This window comes from Chelon labrosus, assembly GCF_963514085.1.
Source record: "Chelon labrosus genome assembly, chromosome: 1".
Lineage (NCBI taxonomy): Eukaryota > Metazoa > Chordata > Actinopteri > Mugiliformes > Mugilidae > Chelon > Chelon labrosus.
The window spans coordinates 19,428,716-19,452,783 of NC_140337.1; the positions used below are offsets into that span (position 1 = coordinate 19,428,716).

A 24,068-nucleotide genomic window follows, 5' to 3' on the forward strand; every position below is an offset into this window, starting at 1 on the left:
CACCGATTCGAACACGATGACATCTCTAACGTTTGTTGTCTACCTGACATGTTTGTTCTTGTGGGGAAAGGGTGAGTTGTGTCTTTGCGACTTCAGTTTATATCTTTCTCATTTCTGTACTTTGATTTACCATATAAATTATGACATAAATTGCTTTCTCTCTCCAGTCGCTTCAGCTCAGAAGACGCATCAGTCCTCATCTATTCATCAAGAGAGTGGCTTCAAATCAGTAAATGTTGGTGAAAGTATAATTTTGCAATGTTTCTATGGAAATGATGTGTCGGCAAGATTTTACTGGTATAAGCAAACTCTGGGACAGAAACCAAAGCTCATTTCTACTTTCTACATCCGAGATGACAATGGAATATTTTATGATGAATATAACAATTCACGCTTTTCACTGCAAACCAAAAATGGCAAAAACCACTTGCTTATTACAGATTTGCGTATTTCAGACTCAGCAACTTATTACTGTGCATGTAGAATTTCAGTCGTTTTTGAATTTGCAGAAGGTGTTACAGTCAGTGTCAAAGGTTCAGATTTGAATATTAAAGCTTCAGTTCATCAGTCTTCATCTGAGGCCGTCCAGCCAGGAGGCTCTGTGACTCTGAACTGTACAGTACAAACTGGGACCTGTGATGAAGGACACAGTGTTTACTGGTTCAAAGACTCGGAAGATTCTCATCCAGGACTCATTTACACTCATGGAGACAGGAATGATCAGTGCAAGAGGAAAAACAACGCACAAACACACACTTGTGTCTACAACCTGCCGATGGAGAACCTGACTCTGTCTCATAATGGGATCTACTACTGTGCTGTTGCCTCATGTGGACACATACTATTTGGAAATGGGACCAAGCTGAAGTTTAAACGTGAGTCGAACTGTCACAGATGTTTTTTTTTATCTGATTAACAGTTATGATTATTCCGTAAAGATAATATCGATGTATGTCATTACATGTCCATGTCATGCAGGTGAGGTTTCTGTTTTCTTGGTATATTTCTTGGATGGCGCTTTGGCATTCACCACTATCCTTGCACTTTTACTGGCTGCCTTACTGTACACATACAAGAGAAACAGCCAGCAAGCTACAGGTAAATTGTACTGTTTATTGCGTAATTACTGAATTTTAACATTATGAAACACAGCTTTTCTTTGTGTTTCAGAGTCTCATGCAGGATTTTCGGCTTCATACACAATGAACTCAGAGGTATCCAAATAACTTTCAAAATAATCTTACTACTGAAATTGTTTCTCCTTACGTATATGCTACATTGTAAGTTGCTGTTTTCTATTTTATTAGCAGAGTTGCCAGGCTGAAGAAAACCTCCATTACGCTGCTTTAAGGGTGAAGAAGGCCAATCGACCAAGAAATCAAACAGATGACACAATGACAACATGCATCTACTCTGGTGTAAAGTGATAAAACTGTTTCAGCTTTGTCTCTGTATAACAGGACATGAGTAGTTATACTTGGTGTGTAATTTCACTTAAATTGTAAATAATTACTATAAACTGAACAAAAAAAGAACTCTCTGGCTCCATATGAAGCACTGGTTTTGATCCCAAGCAGAAATGTATCCTGAATTCTTTTGTGGTTTTGGCAGATTAAACAGATAAAATGTGCAAATTTTACAGTCAGAAGTCTACCATTGTAAGAAAGTATCAAGGCAGTGGAATTGTCCCTTTGTATTTAAATTTGGTCACAGTCAGACTGTAGAATGTCCTGATTTGTACCACAGGGAAAAGTCTTTGTAGAATCCACAGGCTTAATTTCTATTATTTCTATTATTTCTATGTCATGTTGAACGGATATAACTCTAAATCATCCAATAATGAATATATGGAGCATTTATCACTTAAAATTGCAGATAGTTGTGTTTTTGTGAAGCACTTTGTACTATTGATTGAAAAGTGTTATTCAAATAAAGACTTCATATTGATGGATGAAAGTGAGACTATTTGCTGCTCGGCCCACCTACCAGTATTTTTATTATTAATTGTGTTTACATGCCACGCAGGATCTTTTTCTTTCCAACAGTTCCATGTGGTTCATTGTTTTATAACTGTTATAATAAATTGCATCTTGGTTCTTAAACTTTAGCCCTGTGTATATTTAATAGCCAACTATTAACGCATTTTCTCATTGTGCTTAAGTATGGCCCGGGTATTACTCATGTTATGGGGGCCACATTACTTTAACATACAACATTCAAGGCATTACTTAAGGTCGGGGTTTAAAGGTTTATTCCATTTCATTTTCTTGCAAAAAGCTGCATTACAAGCAAAGACAAGTGGAATTGTCAAGCAGTCTTGGTCAAGTAGAGATTAGGCCTGGGTTAAAAAAATAGTTTTTCTGATTTATATTGATCTTAATTTGAAGGATCCAAAATTGATTCATAAAATCCTCCTTTTAAATACTCGGCGTTTCCTGCATCCTCTCATTAGAAATTTTGCTGTGTTCTGGAAGTAGTTTAGTTTTAAGTAAAATTGTTCCAAACTGAAATATCTCCAAATGAATTGATTGTGGATCGGAAAAACTCTTTGTCTTTAACTGTCTGTGAAGGTTCTCAGTCATCCAGGCCATGGTATATCCAAAAAGCATTTGAAAAAGGCAGCGGGACTTGTAGAGTTTTTGAGAAGACGTTTCACCACTCATCCGAGTAGCTTCTTCAGTTCTAGGGGACTGGTAGGAAGTTAGAGGTTTAAATAGGAAACTCTGTGGTTAACCCATCAGAAATTTGCTTGACTTGTTTCTGTCTTGACTTGTTTCTGTTTTCTGTAGCGTGGTGGTAAGCACTGATGCCTCACAGCAAGAAGGTTCCTGGTCGAATCCAAGCCGACTGGGGCCTTTCTGTGGAAGTCCTCCCTGTGTCTGCGTGGGTTCTCTCCGGATACTCCGGCTTCCTCCCACTGTCCAAAGACATGCTTGTTAGGTTAATTGGTGATTCTAAATTGCGTGTGAGTGCGAATAGTTGTCCGTTTCTCCATGTTAGCCCTACAATAGACTGGCGACCTGTCCAGGGTATAATGGTACAGTGAGGGGAGCATTTTAAAACAGTAAACACTTAAACAGTAGTGCAAATGGTATGCATGTGAAGCCCAGGTGAGATCAGCAGAGATATGGACACCAAGGATCTTAAAGCTTTCCACCCTCTGAACCTCGTCAACCTGTATACAGAGAGCAGACTGCAGAGTGTGCTCGGATTTCCACTATAAGTTCCTTGGTCTTAGAGGTGTTTAAGTCCAGGTTATTGTCGCCGCACCACTGCACAAGATGCTGAACCTCTTCTCTGTAGGCTGATTCGTTATTCTTGGATATCAGTCCTACAATGGTGGTGTCGTCAGCAAATTTGTGTTGGTGGTGTGAATGGGGGCACAGTCATGGGTGAATGGTGAGTACTTAGAAGAGGGCTAAGGACACAGCCCTGCGGGGTGACGGTGTTGAGGATGATGTTATGTCACTCATCCTGATGTCCTGGGATCTATTGCTTAGGAAGTCCAGAATCCAGCGGCACAGTGGACTGCCTAAGCCCAAGTTGCTCAGTTTTTGAACCAGTTTATGGGGGATGAAAGCACACAATCTACAGCCTCCTGACATAGGTGTTGTCATTATCTAGGTGCGAAAGAGTTGTGTGGAGAGCCGTGATGATTGCATCCTCTGTCTACCTCTTTGCCCCTATGCAAATTGGTGTTGGTCTAAGGCCCCGTCCACACGTACCAAAACGATCTTTTCCCCCTCTGTTTTCCCTGGCATCGTTTCAAGAATATTTGCGTACACACGGATTCGTCTCAACACGACTCAAAACGCTACTTCATATTCCAGGCCTATAGGTGGCGCTGTTTCAGTTTCAGAAATTCACCAAATACGGAGAGGAAGAGCCGGAGCATGCGCATAAAGCTTGAGCGCTGTTTACAAATCAGCTTTAGAAGAAACCAAACTCAAGGAGAAATGATATTTTGCCCTAGTAACCATAATAGGCTCAATATCTTCTCCAGCAGGAACACTAGCATGTAGTCCGCCATTGTTGTTGATGTTGTTATGAGACGTCTCGCGGGATATAGGAGGTGGAAGGCTATTCAAGGGGTGTGTCGATGACATCATCGAAACGCACGTATGCGTTTTTCGCCGTTTTCGCTGTCCACATGAAAACTCAAAGGCTGCGTTTGCGAATTTTTTCACCCTGGGACCAGGTTTCAGAAAAGTGCGTTTTACGGCAATGCGTTTACAGGATTCGTTTGGACGATCGGCCAAAAGGATGCAAAACATCTGTGTTTAAACCAAAAAGTGTCTCCCTGTGGACGGGGCCTAAGTCAGCAGGGATTTTAGTTGTCACTTAGACAGTTCACTGTGCTCTTTGTCGGTACTGGGATTATGGTGGCTGACAAAGCAGGTTGGGACAGCAGACTGAGAAGTTGAAAATGGTGGTAAATACCTCTGATAGTTGTTCCGCACACGACCTTTCCAGTGACACCATCAGGGCCAGCCACTTTCCTCATGTTGACTCTATGAAGGACGACTCTGACATGGTGTTGCTGCAGCTGTAGGGGACAGTCCTTTTGTTGTGGTGTGGGGGAAGTGATGTCTGCACTGATCTCATGATCAAAGCGTGAAAAGAAGGTGTTGAGGGTGTCTAGGAGGGTGTGGTCCATGGTGTCCGTGTCCATGTGGCTCTCTCTGTAGCCAGTATCTTTATCCCCTGCCACATTGATTTGGAGCTATTGCTACTGAAGTGATGCTATTCTATCTGAGCTTGGCCTCACTGATGCCCCTCCTAAAGCTCCTCTGAGCATCTGTGTAGGCCTGAGAGTCCCTGGTTTTAAATGCAAAATCCCGTAGTTTGAGTAAGACCCTCACCTTGCCATTGAACCATGGTTTTTGAATGAGAAACACTTTAAAGAAACCAACTGCTGAACAAAAATGTGGAACATGACATATCAGTGATATCTGTAAGGGCTTACATGGGTGAGAATGTGAGGTTATTTATATCTTAACAAACGGTCAAGGAGGTAGCTAAAGTCAGCTTAAAGCGCTACTACGTTTTTCAAATGTCTTTCAACAAGTCCTGCCCCTTGCCCAAATAGCAAGCTTGTCACTGTGGTTGTGAACATGTTTCCTTAATGGGACGTACGGTTTCACTTCAGATTGGCCAATCAAACAAAGTCTTGTCTTTGAAGAGTCGGTGAAGCTCAACAGCGAGATTCTTTTCACTCAAACCCCCGATTTGAACACGATGACATCTCTAACGTTTGTTTTCTACCTGACATGTTTGTTCTTGTGGGGAAATGGTGAGTTGTGTTTTAGTGACTGTGGTTTGTATTTTCTCAGTGACACTGCTTCTAATCGTTTCTCATTTCTATACTGTAATTTATCTTCTAAAATATGAAATCAGTTGTGTATTTGCTTTCTCTCTGCAGTCGCTTCAGCTCAGAAGACACATCAGTCCTCATCTGTTCATCAAGAGAGTGGTTTCAAATCAGTAAATGTTGGTGAAAGTGTAATTTTGCAATGTTTCTATGATGGAAGTGAAGAGAAAGCATGGTTTACCTGGTATAAGCAAACATTGGGACAGAAACCAAAGCTCATTTCTACTTTCTACATCCATGATAGCACTGGGACATTTTATGATGAATTTTTGAACAATTCACGCTTTTCACTGGAAACAAAAAATGGTAAAAACCACTTGCATATTTCAGATTTGCGTATTTCAGACTCAGCTACTTATTACTGCGCACGTAGAATTTCAGTAAAGTTTGAATTTGCAGAAGGCATTACAGTCAGCGTAAAAGGTTCAGATTTGAATATTAAAGCTTCAGTTCATCAGTCTTCATCTGAGACCGTCCAGCCAGGAGGCTCTGTGACTCTGAACTGTACATTACAAACTGGGACCTGTGATGAAGGACACAGTGTTTACTGGTTCAAAGACTCTGAAGATTCTCATCCAGGACTCATTTACACTCATGGAGACAGGAATGATCAGTGCAAGAGGAAAAACAACACACAAACACAAACTTGTATCTACAACCTGCCAATGGAGAACCTGAATCTGTCTCACAATGGGATCTACTACTGTGCTGTCGCCTCATGTGGACGCATACTATTTGGAAATGGGACCAACCTGAAGTTTAAACGTGAGTAGAACTGTCACAGATGTTTTCTTCAGAATCAGAATCTTCTTATCTGATTGACAGTTATGATTATTCCGTTAATGTCATTACATGTTCATGTCATGCAGGTGAAGTTTCTGTTTTCTTGGTATATTTCTTGGGTGGCGCTTTGGCATTCACCACTATCCTTGCACTTTTACTGGCTGTCTTACTGTACACATACAAGAGAAACAGCCAGCAAGCTACAGGTAAATCGTACTGTTTATTGCGTAATTACTGAATTTGAACATTATAGAAACACAGCTTTTCTTTGTGTTTCAGAGTCTCATGCAGGATTTTCGGCTTCATACACAATGAACTCAGAGGTATCTAAATAACTTTCAAAATAATTTTAAATAACTAACTTTAAATAACTTAAAAAAAAAACTTTAAAAATAATGTTACTGCTGAAATAGTTTCTCCTTACGTATATGCTACATTGTCAGTTGTTGTTTTCTATTTATTAGCAGAGTCACCAGGCTGAAGAGAACCTCCATTACGCTGCTTTAAGGGTGAAGAAGACCAATCATTCAAGAAGTCAAAGAGATGACGCAGAGGACAAATGCATCTACTCTGGTGTTAGGCAATAAAAATTATCATATTTTAGGTGTGTCTCAGAGTAAAAGGATCTACTCTGGATGCATCTACTCTGGTATCAACTAATAAAACTGTTTTAGCTTTGTCTCTGAATGACAGGACATGAGTAGTTCTACTTTGTGTGTAATTTCACTTAAACTGTAAATAATTACTATAAACTGAATAAAAAACTAACTCTCTGGCTCCATATGAAGTACTGGTTTTGATTCCAAGCAGAAATGTATCCTGACTTCTTTTGTATTTTTGGCAATTTAACTGAGATAAAATGTGCAAATTTAACAGTCAGAAGTTTACCACTGCCAGAAAGTATCAATATAGTAGAACTGTCCCTTGTTATTTGAAATTTGATCACAGCCACACTGTGTAACTGCAGAAGGTCCTGATTTGTACCACAGGGAAAAGTCTTTGTAGAATCCACAGGTTTAATTTCTATTATTTCTATGTTTATTTGACACAAAATAAAACAAACTAGTGTGTCAAATACTGAATGTATATAACTCTAAATCCTCTGTCGACCTCTTTGCCCCATTGCAAATTGGTGTTGGTCTAAGTCAGCAGGTATTTTAGTCGTTACTTAGACAGTTCTTTGTCAGTACTGGGAATTTTGATGGCTGACAAACCAGGTTGGGACAGCAGACTGAGAAGTTGAAAATGGTTGTAAATACCTCTGATAGTTGTTCCGCACATGACTTAAGGACCTTTCCAGTGACACCGTCAAAGCCAGCCACTTTCCTGGTGTTGACTGTATGAAGAAAGGCTCTGACATGGTGTTGCTGCAGGTGTAGGGGACAGTCCTTTTGTTGTGGTGTGAGGGAAGTGATGTCTGCACCGATCACACGATCAAAGCGTGCAAAGAAGGTGTTGAGGGTGTCTATGAGGGTGTGGTCCATGGTTTCTCTGTCCATGTGGCTCCCTCTGTAGCCAGTATCGATATCCTCTGCCACATTGATCTGGAGCTGTTGCTACTGAAGTGATGCTATTGTATCTGCGCTTGGCCTCACTGATGCCCCTCCTAAGGCTCCTCTGAGCATCTGTGTAGGCCTGAGAGTCCCCGGTTTTAAATGCAAAATCACGTAGTTTGAGTAAGACCCTCAACCTGCAAGTAGAAGGGTCTGCACTGTAGCATCATGTATTCAATGTCCGGAGAATAGTAACTGTCCAAATACTAACCCAAACTGATAAAGTGAGTATAGGCTGTCATGGAGCTCAGCATTAAAGTATGTTGTCCATCAGTGGTTTTACTTGAGCTTTTGATAAACTGGAGAATTTCAAGCTCCTATCATTGTGTCTCTTATTTTCACACCACACAAAATTTCTCGATGCCACAGGATTCAGAGAAGATGTGATCATACTTCCTTAATAGAACATAGTGAGTCACGTTTGCTTGGCCACTCAAAGCCAAGCTTGTCTGTAGAGTGAAGACAGAAGCAAGGTTCTTCTCATTCAGCTCAAGAATTTGAACACGATGGCATCTCCTAAGTTTATTTTCTTGGGAGAAATGGGAGAGTTTGTGTTTTGGAGAGTGCATTCTGCATGGCATTGCTATTGTGTTATTTACTCACTCATTAGATTAAATGGATTGTGGAGTTTTGCTTAATTTCTCCATTTATTTTAGCTCAGAAGACTCATTGGTTTACATCCATTCTTCAAATCAGTAAATGTTGGTGAAAGCTTAATTTTGCAATGTTTCTATAATGGCGATGTAACACAAAAGGTTTTACAGAAGGTTGGACGCCTGGACGGAAACCAAAGCTCATTTCTACTTTCTACATATTTGCTGAAACAGAATTTTATGGTGAATTCAAGAACAATTCACGCTTCACGATGGAAAATGAAAACAGTGAAACAGTTACTTGATTATTTCAGTTTGCGTATTTCAGACTTAGCTAGTTATTACTGGATAAGTAGAATTTCTTCCATTTTCGAATTTGCAGTGTTACAGTCAGTTTAAAGAGTTCAGGTTTGAATGTTAATGTTTCAGTTCATCAGTTTTCACCTGAGACCATGCAGCCAGGAGACTGTGACTCTAAACTGCACAGTACACTCTGGACCTGTGATAGAGAACTCAGCGTTTCCACCATTTCCATTTGAGTAAAAATAATGCCACTATCTTTATTCTGTGTTATTTCGTCATATGTATGCCTTTATTTGTGATCATTTACTGCTCTCTGAGACACACAAATGGCCAGTTCAAATGGCTTTTGGGAAGCGAATGCCCATTTTGAGGTATTTCTAAACAGCTTCTCCAAAGTACAATATCACTTCACCAGATTTTGACCCAGGGGAATATGGACGGACCAACGGATGCTTTACATGATCTGTCAGCTGACCTGTCTGAACTACCGCTAAGCTCAATGCCAGTTACAATAAGGCAGGAACATTCACTGCTTAATTACAGTGCAAAGAAAAGCCTTAATCACTGAGCCATGTGTTGGATGTGATTATAATACTTTAGGTAACATTTTCTGCATTTTAAAAAAATGAACTGCTGAACAAAAATGTGGAACATGACCTGTCAGTGATATCTATAAGGGCTTACACGGGTGAGAATGTGAGGTCATTTAAATCTTAACAAACGGTCAAGGAGGTAGTTAAAGTCAGCTGAAAGAGCAACTATGTTTTTCAAATGTCTTTCAACAAGACCAGCCCCTTGCCCAAATAGCAAGCTTGTCACTGTGGTTGTGAACATGTTTCCTTAATGGGACGTACGGTTTCACTTCAGATTGGCCAATCAAACAAAGTCTTGTCTTTGAAGAGTCGGTAAACAGCGAGATTCTTTTCACTCAAGTCCCCGATTTGAACACGATGACATCTCTAACGTTTGTTTTCTATCTGACATGTTTGTTCTTGTGGGGAAAGGGTGAGTTGTGTTTTTGTGACTGTGGTTTGTATTTTCTCAGTGACACTGTTTCTAATCGTTTCTCATTTCTATACTCTAATTTATCTTCTAAAACATGAAATCAGTTGTGTATTTGCTTTCTCTCTGCAGTCGCTTCAGCTCAGAAGACACATCAGTCCTCATCTGTTCATCAAGAGAGTGGTTTCAAATCAGTAAATGTTGGTGAAAGTATAACTTTGCAATGTTTCCATGATGGAAGTAAAGAGAATGCATGGTTTTACTGGTATAAGCACACATTGGGACAGAAACCAAAGGTCATTTCTACTTTCTACATCAGTGATAGCAGTGGGGCATTTTATGATGAATTTGTGAACAATGCACGCTTCACACTGGAAACAGAAACTGGTAAAAACCACTTGATTATTTCAGATTTGCGTATTTCAGACTCAGCTACTTATTACTGCGCACGTAGAATTTCAGTAATATCTGAATTTGCAGAAGGTGTTACAGTCCGTGTAAATAATAACACTGCAGTTCATCAGTCTTCATCTGAGACTATCCTGCTCGGAGGATCTGTGACTCTGAACTGTACAGTACAAACGGGGACCTGTGATGAAGGACACAGTGTTTACTGGTTCAAAGACTCTGAAGATTCTCATCCAGGACTCATTTACACTCATGGAGACAGGAATGATCAGTGTGAATGGAATCCCAACACTCAAACACACACCTGTGTCTACAACCTGCTGATGAAGAACCTGAATCTGTCTCATAATGGGATCTACTACTGTGCTGTTGCCTCATGTGGACACATACTGTTTGGAAATGGGACCAAGCTGGAGTTGGTGGGTGAGTTACATAATATGAAAGGTTGTCTTATTTTTAGTAGTATTTACTCCAACTGTAACACAACTGAAAACTCCATAATGTCTCCTGCTTTCATAATTAACAGAGGAACTGGACTTGGTGTCTGTGTTGAGTGTGGCCATCACATTCATCACTATCTTAGCGGTTGTCTTGGCATGTGTGATCACCAGCATCAACAGTTGCCTCTGTACAGGTAATTGGTGTCATAGTGTGTATATAGTGCATATGCATTGAATGTCATTTGTTAATAAGGTTTACTCCTGTTTTCCAGAGTCCAGAGAACGATTTTCAGATCCATCCACAAGACTTGCAGAGGTAATTTATGCTTCAATAAAAAATATATTTTTGTTTCTTATTTCTGTCAAAAAGTTTATGGTTTACTATTTCTATCACCAGGGTCATCAAGATGAAGATAGCCTCTATTACAATGTGTCAAGGGAGAACAACAGATCAAGAAGACTGGAGGACGACACCTGGACTGAATGTGTGTACTTGATTGTAAAGCAGTAGAGTTGGAAGTGTTTCTTCATCGTCTCAGATTTCATAATTTCTCTTTCAATGTATAATATGACGTGTAAATTCTTGTCTCGTTGTCATTGTTTCAGCTAAGTGTGACGACTGTATGATCTTGATTTCCAATAAACATGTTAAACATGCTTTTCAAATATATAAAAGAGCATTTCTACCCCTTGTGACCACGTGCTGATTGTTTGACAGGAAAGAAGCTTTTACTGCCCAAGAACAGTTCACAATGATAGACCTACAACCTACATAAGAACAAAATGTTTGTCACAGTCGCCACGCACAGCGACACACCCAGAGCTCTTTCCTTTTATCGTCTCCATGTGGTTGTAGTCAAAATGTGATAACCTGTGGTTGTGTGAGACTGGTACTCTGCATCATAATCTATATCTGCTAAGTGTGTCTACAAGCATACAGACAAAGAACATATTGTTATTTTGCTAGTGTGGTGAAAGTGGCCTTGTACAAATATTTTGGTTAAAAAACATGACTCTTGAAACTGAGCACTTCCAGAACAATTTTCTGCCACAACTGTTAATTTTAAACATTTTTTTGACAAACTGAAGAATTATGTGTTACTTTAAGGGATTGAGAGAATCCCCCTAATCTTTAAACTAAGTACACATTTTAATGACGGTCTTGCATTAACTAAAAAAAAGGCAATGTCAAAACAACAGGGCTTTTCTGAGTTCATGTAAAGTTGACTTTTTAGACATGGATGGTCTCACAGAAAAGCAATGCTACAAATGTTACATGATAATCGTACAAGATATGTTGCATGGCTGCAGATTAACCTACCCAACAACATAGAAAGTAGTTTACATTTCCCTTAGTAGTGGCATATTTTCATAGTATGATATTAGGACCTTTACTCAAGCAAAGGGTCTGCATACTTCTTCCACCACTGCTTGATTAGCTGTTTAGAGAGAAGCACCATTGCATTGCTTTAACTACATTGATCAGTTAATGCATGAGGTTAATGCTAGATACATGAATTCTGCTGTAGAGTGCAGAGCATCATCTGGACTTGCATCAACCACAGAAGAGAAAATAGTATTTTCAATTCATCTGGTGCTGTTGTCAATATACTGCATGCTACCTACATTTAAAAAGTAAAAGTTTGTGAGGCAGATTTAAATGTTGGAGGCAAATTAGAGAACAATCTGGCGAAAGGGGAATCTATAAAACAATAATAATAATCAAGATTAACTGTTTTGGTGTGAAATGAAATCAAAACTGGGGACATGAATATTCAGTATAGTTTATTTCTAGCAGTGCAGTGCAACCTGCAGTAGACCAGATACAACATACTCTCAATGTTGTGCTATGGCCACGATATAAAATCACTTTTCATTCCAGTGTGATAAGTGAGTCAGGGCTTTTTTTTTTTTTGTCTACATGACCTCAATAATCAAAAATGACTTGTATTTTAAATGTTTATTCATCATGAAGGTTTCCAGTATGCTCACTTTCAGCGGGATATAAGTTCATGTCGCCGTACACCACCTTAAGTGACCATTCTTCTACAATAAAATGAAGCTGCTGAGCTGAAGATGAACACTCACAAGATATGAACCATCACGTCACTGAGTCTTGATGGTCTCTTCACAGCCATGGGGAAGAAGCTGTGTTTAAGACCGTTTGTGCCGGCTCGCATGATTCTGAGCCCGCCAGAGAGAAGGCTGGTGAAAAGAGAGTATCCTGGGTGGGTGGGGTCGTCCCGGATCTTTGTGGGCCGTCGGAGGAGTTGGTTGGAGTACATCTCCTCTAGATGTGGGAGTGGGGAGCCAATGATCCATTGAGCAGTCTTGATGACCCTGCTGCAGTTGTTTCTTCTCGGATGCAGTGTAGCTGGCATACCACACTGTACATCCATAGGCCAGAACACTCTCTATTATGCAGTGGTAAAAGTTTTTCAGCAGAGGTGGAGGGAGTTTGTTCCTCCTCAACGTTCTCAGGAAAAAGAGATGCTGCTGGGCCTTTTTAATAATGTGGGTGGTGTTCACAGTCCAGCAGAGGTCCTCTGAGATGTATAGTCTGAGAGACTTGAAATGTGTGGCCCGTTCCACTTCTTCCCCATTAATGCTCAGACCTGAGTGCAGTGTGGTCCTTGACTTCCAGAAGTCAGTGATGATTTATTTAGTTTTCCTGGTGTTGAGGTTGAGGTGTCTGTCACTGCATCAGGCTGCCAGTGCTTGGACCTCCTCCCTGTATGGTGCCTCGTCATCGTTGTTGATCAGACCCACAAGGGTTGTATCGTCTGCAAATTTGATGAGGGTGTTGGAGCCATGGCTGGCGACGCAGTCATGGGTGTACAGGGTGGGCGGGGTCGTCCTGGAGCTTTGTGGCCCATTGGAGGAGACTGAAAAAGTAAAAATTCCAGGTCTGGACAGCAGTGTCTCTCAATGACAGCAGTGTCCGTACACCAACTATTAATTGAGACGCACACGTCCCATCCTCTACCCGAGTCTGATGTGTGGACTGTCCGGAAAATTGTACGGCCTGCTAGCTCCACAGCTAGGTCCGGGATGTTCTCAAGCAGCCAGGTCTCTGTCATCATCATGATGCAGCTGTCTATCTTGTTTACAACCCCTACAGGTTTTTTGACAGTATAAATGAGTTGCATGTGCTCATTGATCTCTGTCCTGTCTTTTCATACGGGGGAGACACTGGAAAAAGAGGCTAAAGTGTGATATGCTTTAGTCATGGTTTTGGAGCTACGTCAGGAGCGACTATCTGAATCTCATAGAGACACACATTTGTGCCGTTCACTACATGCTATTGTTCAGGTGCTGCAACAGTGGTGTTGTGCAGCTATGTCTTATTTTAACAGACTTTAGATTTCACACGGCACACAGGCCTGTTCCCTATCAGACATTGCAAAACTGAACCTTTTTCAAATCATTGAAGAAACACAACCCCCCTTCTTTAGTGTGTTGTCGTTGTATTTAACAACTGCCATTATTCTAGTGTGGTGTAAATTGGCGAAACTGATGGCCTGATGACTCAAAGAAAAGAGACTACCCCACTTCAGAGAACTGGCGGCTGTCTGGGACATAGATGGAGAAAAAGTATTTAGATTTAGTCCTTGTGAAAGTAAATTTCAAAGTCAACTGCTATTCTCTTGGAGGGATTTTCTGTGATCTAACAAAACCTAATATTGAACAAACACATAGAGTATGATCTGTCAGTGACATCTGTAAAGAGTTACATGGGTAAGAATTCATAGTAACTTATATTTTGGTAATTTAAAATCTAAGGATGACTTGAAGAGCCATTATGTTCTTTAAATAGCTCTCAACAGGTCTTAGGTCCTGCCCCTTGCCCAAATACCAAGCCTGACACTGTAGCTGTGAACATGTTTCCTTAATAGGACATACAGTTTCACTTCAGACTGGCCAATCAAACAAAGTCTTGTCTTTGAAGAGTCGGTGAAGCTCACGAGCGAGATTCTTTTCACTCAAGTCACCGATTCGAACACGATGACATCTCTAAAGTTTGTTGTCTACCTGACCTGTTTGTTCTTGTGGGGAAAGGGTGAGTTGTGTCTTTGTGACTGCAGTTCATATCTTAGTGGAATTGTTTCTAATAGTTTCTCATTTCTATACTTTAATTTACCTTATAAATTATGAAATAAATTGCTTTCTCTCTTCAGTCGCTTCAGCTCAGAAGACACATCAGTCCTCATGTGTTCATCAAGACAGTGGCTTCAAATCAGTAAATGTTGGTGAAAGCATAATTTTGCAGTGTTTTTATGGAAAAGATGTGTCGGCAAGATTTTACTGGTATAAGCAAACTCTGGGACAGAAACCAAAGCTCATTTCTACTTTCTACATCTATGATGACGATGGAGCATTATATGACGAATATAACAATTCACGCTTTTCACTGGAAACCACAAATGGCAAAAACCACTTGCTTATTTCAGATTTGCGTATTTCAGACTCAGCTACTTATTACTGTGTATGTAGAATTTCAGTCGTTTTTGAATTTGCAGAAGGTGTTACAGTCAGTGTAAAAGGTTCAGATTTGAATATTAAAGCTTCAGTTCATCAGTCTTCATCTGAGACCGTCCAGCCAGGAGGCTCTGTGACTCTGAACTGTACAGTACAAACTGGGACCTGTGATGAAGGACACAGTGTTTACTGGTTCAAAGACTCTGAAGATTCTCATCCAGGACTCATATACACTCATGGAGACAGAAATGATCAGTGCAAGAGGAAAGACAACGCACAAACACACACTTGTGTCTACAACCTGCCGATGGAGAACCTGAATCTGTCTCATAATGGGATCTACTACTGTGCTGTTGCCTCATGTGGATACATACTGTTTGGAAATGGGACCAAGCTGAAGTTGAAACGTGAGTCGAACTGTCACAGATATTTTTTTATCTGATTAACAGTTATGATTATTCCGTAAAGATAATATCGCAAATGTCATTACATGTCCATGTCATGCAGGTGAGGTTTCCGTTTTCTTGGTATATTTCTTGGGTGGCGCTTTGACATTCACCACTGTCCTTGCACTTTTACTGGCTGCCTTACTGTACACATACAAGAGAAACAGCCAGCAAGCTACAGGTAAATCGTACTGTTTATTGCGTAATTACTGAATTTTAACATTATAGAAACACAGCTTTTCTTTGTGTTTCAGAGTCTCATGCAGGATTTTCGGCTTCATACACAATGAACTCAGAGGTATCCAAATAACTTTCAAAATAATCTTACTACTGAAATTGTTTCTCCTTACGTATATGCTACATTGTCAGTTGCTGTTTTCTATTTTATTAGCAGAGTTGCCAGGCTGAAGAAAACCTCCATTACGCTGCTTTAAGGGTGAAGAAGGCCAATCGATCAAGAAATCAAACAGATGACACAGTGGCAACATGTATCTACTCTGGTGTAAAGTGATAAAACTGTTTCAGCTTTGTCTCTGTATAACAGGACATTAGTAGTTCTACTTGGTGTGTAATTTCACTTATGTGCAAATTTTACAGTCAGAAGTCAATATAGTGGAAATGGCCCTTTTTATTTGAAATTTGATCACAGTCACACTCTATAACTGCAGAAGGTCCTGATTTGTACCACAGGGAAAAGACTTGAGTAGTTATACTTTGTGTGTAATTTCACTTAAACTGTAAATAATTACTATAAACTGAACAAAAAAAGAACTCTCTGGCTCCATATGAAGCACTGGTTTTGATCCTAAGCAGAAATGTATCCTGAATTCTTTTGTGGTTTTAGCAATTAAACAGATAAAATGTGCAAATTTTACAGTCAGAAGTCGACCATTGTAAGAAAGTATCAAGGCAGTGGAATTGTCCCTTTGTATTTAAATTTGGTCACAGTCAGACTGTAGAATGTCCTGATTTGTACCACAGGGAAAAGTCTTTGTAGAATCCACAGGCTTAATTTCTATTATTTCTATGTCATGTTGAACGGCTATAACTCTAAATCATCCAATAATGAATATATGGAGCATTTATCACTTAAGATTGCAGATAGTTATGTTTTTGTGAAGCACTTTTGTGAAGCACTTTGTACTATTGATTGAAAAGTGTTATTCAAATAAAGACTTCATATTGATGGATTCAAATAAAGACTTCATATTGATGGATGAAAGTGAGACTATTTGCTGCTTTGCTCACCTACCAGTATTTTTATTACTAATTGTGTTTACATGCCACGCAGGATCTTTTTCTTTCCAACAGTTCCATGTGGTTCATTGTTTTATAACTGTTATAATAAATTGCATCTTGGTTCTTAAGAACGCATTTTCTCATTGTACAACATTCAAGGCATTACTTAAGGTCGGGGTTTAAAGGTTTATTCCATTTCATTTTTTTGCAAAAAAAAGCTGCATTACAAGCTAAGACAAATGGAATTGTCAAGCAGTCTTGGTCAAGTAGAGATTAGGCCTGGGTTAAAAAAAATAGTTTTTCTGATTTATATTGATCTTAATTTGAAGGATCCAAAATTGATTCATAAAATCCTCCTTTTAAATACTCGGCGTTTCCTGCATCCTCTCATTAGAAATCTTGCTGTGTTCTGGAAGTAGTTTAGTTTTAAGTAAAATTGTTCCAAACTGAAATATCTCCAAATGAATTGATTGTGGATCGGAAAAACTAACCGTCTTTAACTGTCTGTGAAGGTTCTCAGTCATCCAGGCCATGGTATATCCAAAAAGCATTTGAAAAAGGCAGCGGGACTTGTAGAGTTTTTTGAGAAGACGTTTCACCACTCATCCGAGTAGCTTCTTCAGTTCTAGGGGACTGGTAGGAAGTTAGAGGTTTAAATAGGAAACTCTGTGGGTAACCCATCAGAAATTTGCTTGACTTGTTTCTGTCTTGACTTGTTTCTGTTTTCTGTCGTGTGGTGGTTAGCACTGATGCCTCACAGCAAGAAGGTTCCTGGTCGAATCCAAGCCGACTGGGGCCTTTCTGTGGAAGTCCTCCCTGTGTCTGCGTGGGTTCCCTCCGGATACTCCGGCTTCCTCCCACTGTCCAAAGACATGCTCGTCAGGTTAATTGGTGATTCTAAATTGCATGTGAGTGCGAATAGTTGTCCGTTTCTCCATGTTAGCTCTACAATAGACTGGCGACCTGACCAGGGTGTAATGGTACAGTGAGGGGAGCATTTTAAAAAAGTAAACACTTAAACAGTAGTGCAAATGGTATGCATGTGAAGCCCAGGTGAGATCAGCAGAGATATGGACACCAAGGATCTTAAAGCTTTCCACCCTCTGAACCTCGTCAACCTGTATACAGAGAGCAGACTGCAGAGTGTGCTCGGATTTCCACTATAAGTTCCTTGGTCTTAGAGGTGTTTAAGTCCAGGTTATTGTCACCGCACAAGATGCTGAACCTCTTCTCTGTAGGCTGATTCGTTATTCTTGGATATCAGTCCTACAATGGTGGTGTCGTCAGCAAATTTGTGTTGGTGGTGTGAATGGGGGCACAGTCATGGGTGAATGGTGAGCACTTAGAAGAGGGCTAAGGACACAGCCCTGCGGGGTGACGGTGTTGAGGATGATGTTATGTCACTCATCCTGATGTTCTGGGATCTATTGCTTAGGAAGTCCAGAATCCAGCGGCACAGTGGACTGCCTAAGCCCAAGTTGCTCAGTTTTTGAACCAGTTTGTGGGGGATGAAAGCACACAATCTACAGCCTCCTGACATAGGTGTTGTCATTATCTAGGTGCGAAAGAGCTGTGTGGAGAGCCGTGATGATTGCATCCTCTGTCGACCTCTTTGCCCCTATGCAAATTGGTGTTGGTCTAAGGCCCCGTCCACACGTACCAAAACGATCTTTTCCCCCTCTGTTTTCCCTGGCATCGTTTCATTTTCAGTATTTGCGTACACACGGATTCGTCTCAACACGACTCAAAACGCCACTTCATATTCCAGGCCTATAGGTGGCGCTGTTTCAGTTTCAGAAATTCACCAAATACGGAGAGGAAGAGCCAGAGCATGCGCACTGTTTACAAATCAGCTTTAGAAGAAACCAAACTCAAGGAGAAATTATATTTTGCCCTAGTAACCATAATAGGCTCAATATCTTCTCCAGCAGGAACACTAGCATGTAGTCCGCCATCGTTGTTGATGTTGTTATGAGACGTCTCACGGGATATAAGAGGTGGAAGGCTATTCAAGGGGTGTGTCGATGAAATCATCGAAACGCACATATGCGTTTTTCGCCATTTTCGCTGTCCACATGAAAACTCAAAAGCTGCGTTTGCGAATTTTTTCACCCTGGGACCAGGTTTCAGAAAAGTGCGTTTTACGGCAATGCGTTACAGGATTCGTTTGGACGATCGGCCAAAAGGATGCAAAACATCTGCGTTTAAACCAAAAAGCGTCTCCGTGTGGATGGGGCCGAAGGCAGCAGGGATTTTAGTAGTCACTTAGACAGTTCACTGTGCTCTTTGTCGGTACTGGGATTATGGTGGCTGACAAAGCAGGCTGGGACAGCAGACTGAGAAGTTGAAAATGTTGGTAAATACCTCTGATAGTTGTTCCGCACACGACCTTTCCAGTGACACCATCAGGGCCAGCCACTTTCCTCATGTTGACTCTATGAAGGACAACTCTGACCTGGTGTTGCTGCAGCTGTAGGGGATATTCCTTTTGTTGTGGTGTGGGGGAAGTGATGTCTGCACTGATCTCATGATCAAAGCGTGCAAAGAAGGTGTTGAGGGTGTCAAGGAGGGTGTGGTCCATGGTGTCGGTGTCCATGTGGCTCTCTCTGTAGCCAGTATCTTTATCCCCTGCCACATTGATCTGGAGCTATTGCTACTGAAGTGATGCTATTGTATCTGAGCTTGGCCTCAGTGATGCCCCTCCTAAAGCTCCTCTGAGCATCTGTGTAGGCCTGAGAGTCCCCGGTTTTAAATGCAAAATCCCGTAGTTTGAGTAAGACCATGGTTTTTGAATGAGAAACACTTTAAAGAAACCAACTGCTGAACAAAAATGTGGAACATGACATATCAGTGATATCTGTAAGGGCTTACATGGGTGAGAATGTGAGGTTATTTATATCTTAACAAACGGTCAAGGAGTTAGCTAAAGTCAGCTTAAAGAGCTACTACGTTTTTCAAATGTCTTTCAACAAGTCCTACCCCTTGACCAAATAGCAAGCTTGCCACTGTGGTTGTGAACATGTTTCCTTAATGGGACGTACGGTTTCACTTCAGATTGGCCAATCAAACAAAGTCTTCTCTTTGAAGAGTCGGTGAAGCTCAACAGCGAGATTCTTTTCACCCCCGATTTGAACACGATGACATCTCTAACGTTTCTTTTCTACCTGACATGTTTGTTCTTGTGGGGAAAGGGTGAGTTGTGTTTTAGTGACTGTGGTTTGTATTTTCTCAGTGACACTGTTTCTAATCGTTTCTCATTTCTATACTGTAATTTATCTTCTAAAATATGAAATCAGTTGTGTATTTGCTTTCTCTCTCCAGTCGCTTCAGCTCAGAAGACACATCAGTCCTCATCTGTTCATCAAGAGAGTGGTTTCAAATCAGTAAATGTTGGTGAAAGTATAATTTTGCAATGTTTCTATGATGGAAGTGAAGAGAAAGCATGGTTTACCTGGTATAAGCAAACATTGGGACAGAAACCAAAGCTCATTTCTACTTTCTACATCCATGATAGCACTGGGACATTTTATGATGAATTTTTGAACAATTCACGCTTTTCACTGGAAACAAAAAATGGTAAAAACCACTTGTATATTTCAGATTTGCGTATTTCAGACTCAGCTACTTATTACTGCGCACGTAGAATTTCAGTAAAGTTTGAATTTGCAGAAGGTGTTACAGTCAGTGTAAAAGGTTCAGATTTGAATATTAAAGCTTCAGTTCATCAGTCTTCATCTGAGACCGTCCAGCCAGGAGGCTCTGTGACTCTGAACTGTACAGTACAAACGGGGACCTGTGATGAAGGACACAGTGTTTACTGGTTCAAAGACTCTGAAGATTCTCATCCAGGACTCATTTACACTCATGGAGACAGAAATGATCAGTGCAAGAGGAAAAACAACACACAAACACACACCTGTGTCTACAACCTGCCGATGAAGAACCTGAATCTGTCTCATAATGGGATCTACTACTGTGCTGTTGCCTCATGTGGACACATACTGTTTGGAAATGGGACCAAGCTGGAGTTGGTGGGTGAGTTACATAATATGAACGGTTGTCTTATTTTTAGTAGTATTTACGCCAACTGTAACACAACTGAAAACTCTGTACTGTCTCCTGCTTTCATAATTAACAGAGGGACTGGACTTGGTGTCTGTGTTGAGTGTGGTCGTCACATTCACCACTATCTTAACGGTTGTCTTGGCATGTGTGATCAACAACATCAACAGTTGCCTCTGTACAGGTAATTGGTGTCATATTGTGTATATAGTGCATATGCATTCAATGTCATTTGTTAATAAGGTTTACTCCTGTTTTCCAGAGTCCAGAGAACGATTTTCAGATCCATCCACAAGACTTGCAGAGGTAATTTATGCTTCAATAAAAAATATATTTTTGTTTCTTATTTCTGTCAACAAGTTTATGGTTTACTATTTCTATCACCAGGGTCATCAAGATGAAGATAGCCTCTATGACAATGTGTCAAGGGAGAACAACAGATCAAGAAGCCTGAAGGACGACACCTGGAGTCAATGTGTGTACTTCATTGTAAAGCAGTAGAGCTGGACATGTTTCTTCTTTGTCTCAGACTTAATAATTTCTCTTTTAATGTAGAATATGACGTGTAAATTCTTGTCTCGTCATTGTTTCGGCTAAGTGTGATGACTGTATGACCTTGATTTCATTTCCAATAAACATGTTAAATATGCTTTTCAAATATATAAAAGAGCTTTTCCAACCCTTGTGACCATGTGTTGATTGTTTGACAGGAAAGAAGCCTTTACGGCTCAAGAACAATTCACAATGATAGACCTTCAACCTACATTAGAACAAAAAGTCGCCACGCACAGCAACACACCCAGAGCTGTTTCCTTTTATCGTCTCCATGTGGTTGTAGTCAAAATGTAATAACCTGTGGTTGTGTGAGGCTGGTACTCTGCGTCATAATCTCTTTCTGCTAACTGTGTCTGTGTTTCTAATTCTTAGAAACAGAGCACTTCCAGAACATTTTTCTGCCACAACTGGTGATTTTTAACACTTTTTTTGACAAACTGAAGGATAAGGTGTTCCTTTTAAGGGTTGAGAAAATCCCCCTAATCTTTAAACTAAGTACACATTTTAATGACCGTCTTGTATTAGCTACAAAATGCATTGTCAAACAAATTAGCAACAGTTGACTTTTTAGAGATGCATGATTCTCGCAGGACAGTAATGCAATGTATCTTACAAGATACAATGTATTGCTGCAGATTAACCTACCCAACAACATAGAAAGTAGTTTACATTTGCCTTAGTAGTGGCTTATTTTCATAGTGTGGTATTGGGACCTTACTGGTTGTGAGTGTGGACAGGTGTTTTGGTGTCTGAAATCAATGAATATCAAAACTGGGGACATGAATATTCAGTATAGTATTTTTCTCGCAGTGCTGTGCAACCTGCAGCAGACCAGATATGACATACTCTAAATGTTGTGCTATGGCCACACTACAAAATCACTATTCTTTCCAGTGTGATTTTGTCTACATGACTTCAATAATCGAAATTGGCTTGTATTTTAAATTTTTATTCATAATAGAGGTTTCCAGAATGTTCACTTTCAGTCTTGATGGTCTCTTCACAACCATAGGGAAGAAGCTGTGTTTAAGTCTGTTTGTGCCGGCTCGCATGACTCTGAGTCTGCCAGAGGGAAGGCTGGTGAAAAGAGAGTGTCCTGGGTGGGCGGGGTCATCCTGGATCTTTGTGGCTCGTCTGAGAAGATGGCTCAAGTAGATCTTCTCTAGGTGTGGGAGTGGGGAGCCAATGATCTACTGAGCAGTCTTGATGCAGTGTAGCTGGCCTACCACACTGTACATCCACAGGTCAGGACACACTCTGTTATGCAGTGGTAAAAGTTTTTCAGCAGAGGTGTAGGGAGTTGGTTCCTCTTAAACGTTCTCAGGAAAAAAAAAAAAGACGCTGCTGGGCCTTTTTAATAATGTGGGTGGTGTTCACAGTCCAACCCAGGTCCTCTGAGATGTACAGTCCAAAAAATTTGAAGTTTGTGGCCCCCTCCACTTCTTCCCGATTAATGCTCAGGCCTGAGTGCAGTGTGGTCCTCGACTTCCGGAAATCAATGATGATTTCTTTTGTTTTCTTGGTGTTGAGGTTGAGGTGGTTGTCACTGCACCAGGCCGCTAGTGCTTGGACCTCCTCCCGGTATGGTGCCTCGTCATCAGTGTTGATCAGACCCACAAGGGTTGTATCATTTGCAAATTTGATGAGGGTGTTGGAGCCATGGATGGCGACACCGTCATGGGTGTACAGGGTGGGCGGGGTCGTCCTGGAGCTTTGTGGCCCGTTGGAGGAGACTGAAAAAGTAAAAATTCCAGGTCTGGACAGCAGTGTCTCTCAATAACAGCAATGTCCGCACACCAACTATTTATAGAGTCGCACACACCTCCTCTACCCGAGTCTGATGTGCGATCTGCCCGGAAAATTGTATGACCTGCTAGCTCCACAGCTAGGTCTGGGATGTTCTCAAGCAGCCAGGTCTCCGTCATCACCATGATGCTGTCTATCTGGTTTACAACCCCTACAGGCTTTATACAGTACAAATGAGTTGCATGTCTTCCTTGATCTCTGTCCTGTCTCATCATACGGGGTAGACACTGGAAAAAGAGGCTAAAGTGTGATATGCTTTAGTCATGGTTTTTGGAGCTACGTCAGGAGCGACTATCTGAATCTCATAGAGACACACATTTGTGCCGTTCACTACATGCTGTTGTTCAGGTGCTGAAACAGTGTTGTTGTGCTGCTATGTCTTATTTTAACAGACTTTAGATTTCACACGGCACACAGGCCTGTTCCATGTCAGACTTTGCAAAACTGAATGTTTTCCAAATCAGTGAAGAAACACAACCCCCCTTCTTTGGTGTGTTGTCGTTGTATTTAGCGGCTGCTGTTATTCCAGCTTGGTGTAAATTGGCGAAACAGATGTCCTGATGACTCAAAGAAAATAGACTACCCCACTGTAGAAAACTGGCGGCTGTCTGGGTGGCAGATGGAGAAAAAATATTTAGATTTAGTCCTTGTGAAAGTAAATTTCAAAGTCAACTGCTATTCTCTTGGAGGGATTTTCTGTGATTCAACAAAACCTAATATTGAGTATGATCTGTCAGTGACATCTGTAAAGAGTTACATGGGTAAGAATTTGTAGTAATTTATATTTTGGTGATTTAAAATCTAAGGGTGATTTGAAGAGCCATTATGTTCTTTAAATAGCTCTCAACAGGTCTTAGGTCCTGCCCCTTGCCCAAATACCAAGCCTGACACTGTAGCTGTGAACATGTTTCCTTAATAGGACGTACAGTTTCACTTCAGATTGGCCAATCAAACAAAGTCTTGTCTTTGAAGAGTTGGTGAAGCTCAAGAGCGAGATTCTTTTCACTCAGGTCACCGATTCAAACACG

General features: G+C 40.7%; 4 protein-coding genes across 4 annotated transcripts; all 4 read left to right on the top strand.

Moving 5' to 3' along the window:
- Positions 1–16: 16 nt before the first annotated feature.
- Positions 17–1,226, top strand: LOC311491648 (immunoglobulin alpha-2 heavy chain-like; the record flags this gene model as incomplete). The annotated part of the gene is made up of 3 exons (XM_084549626.1): positions 17–71; positions 168–875; positions 1,171–1,226. The coding sequence occupies 3 exons, from the start codon at positions 17–19 to the stop codon at positions 1,224–1,226; spliced, it is 819 nt and encodes a 272-aa protein (XP_084405752.1).
- A 4,012-nt stretch (positions 1,227–5,238) lies between these two features.
- LOC311491657 (uncharacterized protein) lies at positions 5,239–6,442 on the top strand (the record flags this gene model as incomplete). Its single annotated transcript, XM_084549639.1, has 3 exons — positions 5,239–5,293; positions 5,423–6,136; positions 6,241–6,442. The coding sequence occupies 3 exons, from the start codon at positions 5,239–5,241 to the stop codon at positions 6,390–6,392; spliced, it is 921 nt and encodes a 306-aa protein (XP_084405765.1). The 3' UTR covers positions 6,393–6,442.
- Positions 6,443–14,036: 7,594 nt separating this feature from the next.
- LOC311491666 (uncharacterized protein) lies at positions 14,037–15,715 on the top strand (the record flags this gene model as incomplete). The annotated part of the gene is made up of 2 exons (XM_084549651.1): positions 14,037–14,047; positions 14,513–15,715. 2 exons carry the CDS (start codon positions 14,037–14,039, stop codon positions 15,372–15,374), a joined length of 873 nt encoding a protein of 290 aa, XP_084405777.1. The 3' UTR covers positions 15,375–15,715.
- A 3,773-nt stretch (positions 15,716–19,488) lies between these two features.
- On the top strand, positions 19,489–22,389 carry LOC311491676 (uncharacterized protein; the record flags this gene model as incomplete). The annotated part of the gene is made up of 4 exons (XM_084549661.1): positions 19,489–19,500; positions 19,914–20,673; positions 20,756–20,863; positions 22,247–22,389. 4 exons carry the CDS (start codon positions 19,489–19,491, stop codon positions 22,387–22,389), a joined length of 1,023 nt encoding a protein of 340 aa, XP_084405787.1.
- Positions 22,390–24,068: the final 1,679 nt, after the last annotated feature.